At 39.6% G+C, this 3426-nt stretch overlaps 1 protein-coding gene across 1 annotated transcript; it reads right to left on the reverse strand.

Annotated features, from left to right (window-relative positions):
• Positions 1–494: 494 nt before the first annotated feature.
• Positions 495–1599, reverse strand: OR10A7 (olfactory receptor family 10 subfamily A member 7). The gene has a single exon (XM_069096802.1). It carries the CDS (start codon positions 1443–1445, stop codon positions 495–497), a length of 951 nt encoding a protein of 316 aa, XP_068952903.1. The 5' UTR covers positions 1446–1599.
• Between the last annotated feature and the right edge of the window lie 1827 nt (positions 1600–3426).

Here is a 3426-nt window from a genome sequence, read left to right on the forward strand (position 1 = left end):
GGCTTAGAGAGGTGGCTTCCCAGGGTTACACAACAAAATTAATAAAAAGTGAAGACTTGGACTTGCTTAAAAATTAGCCCAAATCCAAATAAATACTTTTCAATGAGAAAAAAATGACCTTGAAAACTTCTGTTTAAAAAAAAAAAAGCTTTTGTTATGTTTTATTGTCATCATTATTCTTTGCAACCACATAGATGGGTGGTCATAGAAGAGATTCTAGGTCCTTGAACGGTGTCAGAGAAGGCAAGTTCTATCCTTACCAATCTAGAAAGGTTTGGACCTTGTCACAGCATTTTGGTGCAGGATATTTTGAGAGGGAAAAATTGAGGGAAAGTTAAGTCACTTGCCCAAAGTCACAGATAGAAAACTATACTTAACAAAGTATAGCTGGACTTAGAATGAACTTCTTTCCCTCTCTACAAGTTTAGTTTACCTCTTGTTATAATAGACGTGATTTTGCATTAGAAATCTTTCATTCATTTTTTATGTTTGTGTCAAAACACCTCCAGTTTCTGTAATACCTCTCTAGAAAATGTCCTCCTGACAGCTCCTTTCACTTCATTGTTCCTCAGGCTATAGATGATTGGGTTTAACATTGGAGTGATGACTGTATAGGACAGTGATACCATCTTCTTACTCTCAGGGGATTGAGTGGACTTTGGCCTCAAATAAGTTAGACTCGCAGTCCCATAAAAGAGGGATACCACAATTAAATGGGAAGAACAAGTGGAGAAAGCCTTCTGTCGGCCAGTGGCAGAGGGCATTTTCAGGATGGTTGTGATGATGTGGGTGTAGGAAACCAAGATAAGGGAGAAGGGGAACATGATGAAGAGGAGAGTAGAGGCCAATGCCTGCATCTCATACATGGTTGTGTCCTGAGAGACCAGCTTCAAAACAGGTGGCCCATCACAAAAGAAGTGGTCCACAGCATTTTGTCCACAGAAAGGAAGAGCCATCATCCAAGCTGTTTGCAGCATAGAGACGGGGACACCAGACAGCCAAGACCCTATTGCCATTAAGTTGCACAGGCCTCTGTTCATGATGAGGCTATATCGGAGAGGGTTACAGATGGCCACATAACGATCATATGCCATCATGGAGAGGAGAAAGCACTCGGAGCTGCCAAAGAAGAAGAAGAAATACATCTGTGTACCACAGCCTATGAAGGAGATGCTTTTCTTTGTAGATATCAAGTCCACCAGCATCTTGGGTACCATGACCAATGTGAAGCAGACTTCTAAGAGTGATAAATTACGGAGGAAAAAGTACATGGGGGTTTGAAGAGCAGGGTCCACCCTAGTTACTGTGATAATGAGGAAGTTACCCACCAAAGTGACTGAATAAATGATCAGAAACAGGATAAAGAGGCAAACCTGCATCTCAGGGTTGTTGGTGAAGCCCAAAAGGAAAAACTCAGTGACTCTGGTCTGATTCTCACAAGTCATTTCTCAGTCTGTCTCAGTAGAAGACCAGAGTTCACCTCGTTTCTCGTGCCTCCCAGGGACAACTAGGATGTGCAATGAATGGTAATCAGTGGTAATCACTTGACCTTAGACATTTACTAGTTTTGTGACCCTAAGAATCTCTGTCTGCCTCAATTTCTTCAACTGTAAAATGGTGATAATAATGGTACCTACTCTCCAAGGTTGTTATGATACAATAATATCTGCAAAATGCTTAATACAGTGCCTGGCATGTAGTAGAAATTTGATGAATGCTTGTTTCTTTCTTTCATGGCATATTAAAAATAAAGCATATGAACAGAAGTGGGGGGGGAAAGAGAGAATCAGTTCTGTTCCCAGTTCACAGTCACACTATCCTGCATCTCTGAAGAGTTAGTAGAACTGTTTGGAAAAAGGTTTAGTACAAGAATAATGAATGAATAGTAAAACTGCAGATGTGATGACCACAGAAAGAGCTTTTCCCCTCTCGCTGGTGAACTGCCACTCTCAGTTATCAGAAACTTGAATCTTGCAAAAATAAGAAAAAGGAAACTGGTTAGACAGAAATTCATTACAACACTTTCAGTTATCAGTTATCCTTTCCCTAGGATGTGCAGGATGCCTTTAAAACACTATTCTGGTAAAATGAGCAAAAATACTCATAGGATCCAGAGTCAGAAGACGTTTCAGAGGTCACATAGTCCAAAAACGGTGACTTACCCAGGGTCACATGGCAGGCATAATGTAACAGAATCAAATTGTCTGTCTGATTTCAAATCCGATCCTCTTTCAAACATATTATCCCATTTTTTCAGTTTTTGCATATTATAAAGATCATGAAGAAAGGAAATTACTTATCCAGAATATGAGATACCTGAAATAGTTTAAGTGGAAAATGTGAACTAAGCTTTGATTGGTGGATATTTCCTCCTTGTTCTTTCAATCACAAGGGTATTAAGTTTTACCAAGTAGCTGTGCAGTTTTTTTTCTTTAAAAATGGGGAAAGTGAATTTTTTTGGTTCCAATAAGTGATTTCATTGATGTAGCATATTTGTAGTTAGGTTACTTTGTCCACTGAGGATTTTTGCAGACCCACCTTCTAAATAAAACGTTTTCCTTTAACTAAACCCAAAACCCACCATGCTCTTCTATCATATAAACACAGTGGTCAATCCCATAAAGTTTAAAGAACTCCAACTACTGTAATATTCCTTGAGTGAATCACAGAAAAGGTTACTGTAAAAATACAATTATCAACTAACTTCAATCACCATTGGATCAATACATTTTATTGTAAAGTATGGTCTTGTGATCCATGCAAGGAAAAATTAGTGTATGTGCTTCCTTTATGGCTGAATTGTTTGCAAGGGTTTTTCTATTTCAAAAAGAAGACATAAAACTCTGAGAACCTATGTCTACACCCCCAGAGTGTACTTCAAGAGTTACAAGAGAGGGGCAGCCAGGTGGCTCAGCGAGTAAGAGCACCGGCTCCAGTGTCAGGATGACCTGGATCAAATCCGGGCTCAGACACTCAGCACCACACCCAGAAATAACTGGCCGTGTAACCTTGAGCAAGTTACTTAACCCCTATTGCTTTAAATTTAAAAAAAAAAAGAGTTACAAGAGGATGGAATTATCAGTGAGAGAGAAAATGCTTCCTATTTTTTTTTCATTTTGCCCCACAGAAGTGTCTTAGTTACATCTAATCTGTCCATCAGTTTGTTTTCCAAGATATCAATATCAATACCAGTTTGTTACTTTAGATAACCAGAAACAAAATCAACCAACCAGAGTTCCTGCTGCCCCGGTCCTACACCACTCTCAGCACTCCCAAAGTCTTGGGAAGCATCATTGGCAGTAGCAGGGGTAGACTGGTGTGGTGTAGTAGAATATGCAAAGGCCTAAACTATACGACTCCTGGGCCTTTGTTTGATTCCTATTCTAGTTTTACCAAACTCTAGTCCTGGATCATTCCACACATACC

The sequence above is a fragment of the Petaurus breviceps genome, unplaced genomic scaffold (genome assembly GCF_028583685.1).
Source record: "Petaurus breviceps papuanus isolate PSGF00001 unplaced genomic scaffold, PetGlider_PUasm1.0 313, whole genome shotgun sequence".
Taxonomy (NCBI): Eukaryota; Metazoa; Chordata; class Mammalia; order Diprotodontia; family Petauridae; genus Petaurus; species Petaurus breviceps.

Excerpts from the sequence above, each read along its gene's own strand:
- OR10A7 (XM_069096802.1), bottom strand. The coding sequence starts at position 1,445 with ATGACTTGTGAGAATCAGACCAGAGTCACTGAGTTTTTCCTTTTGGGC.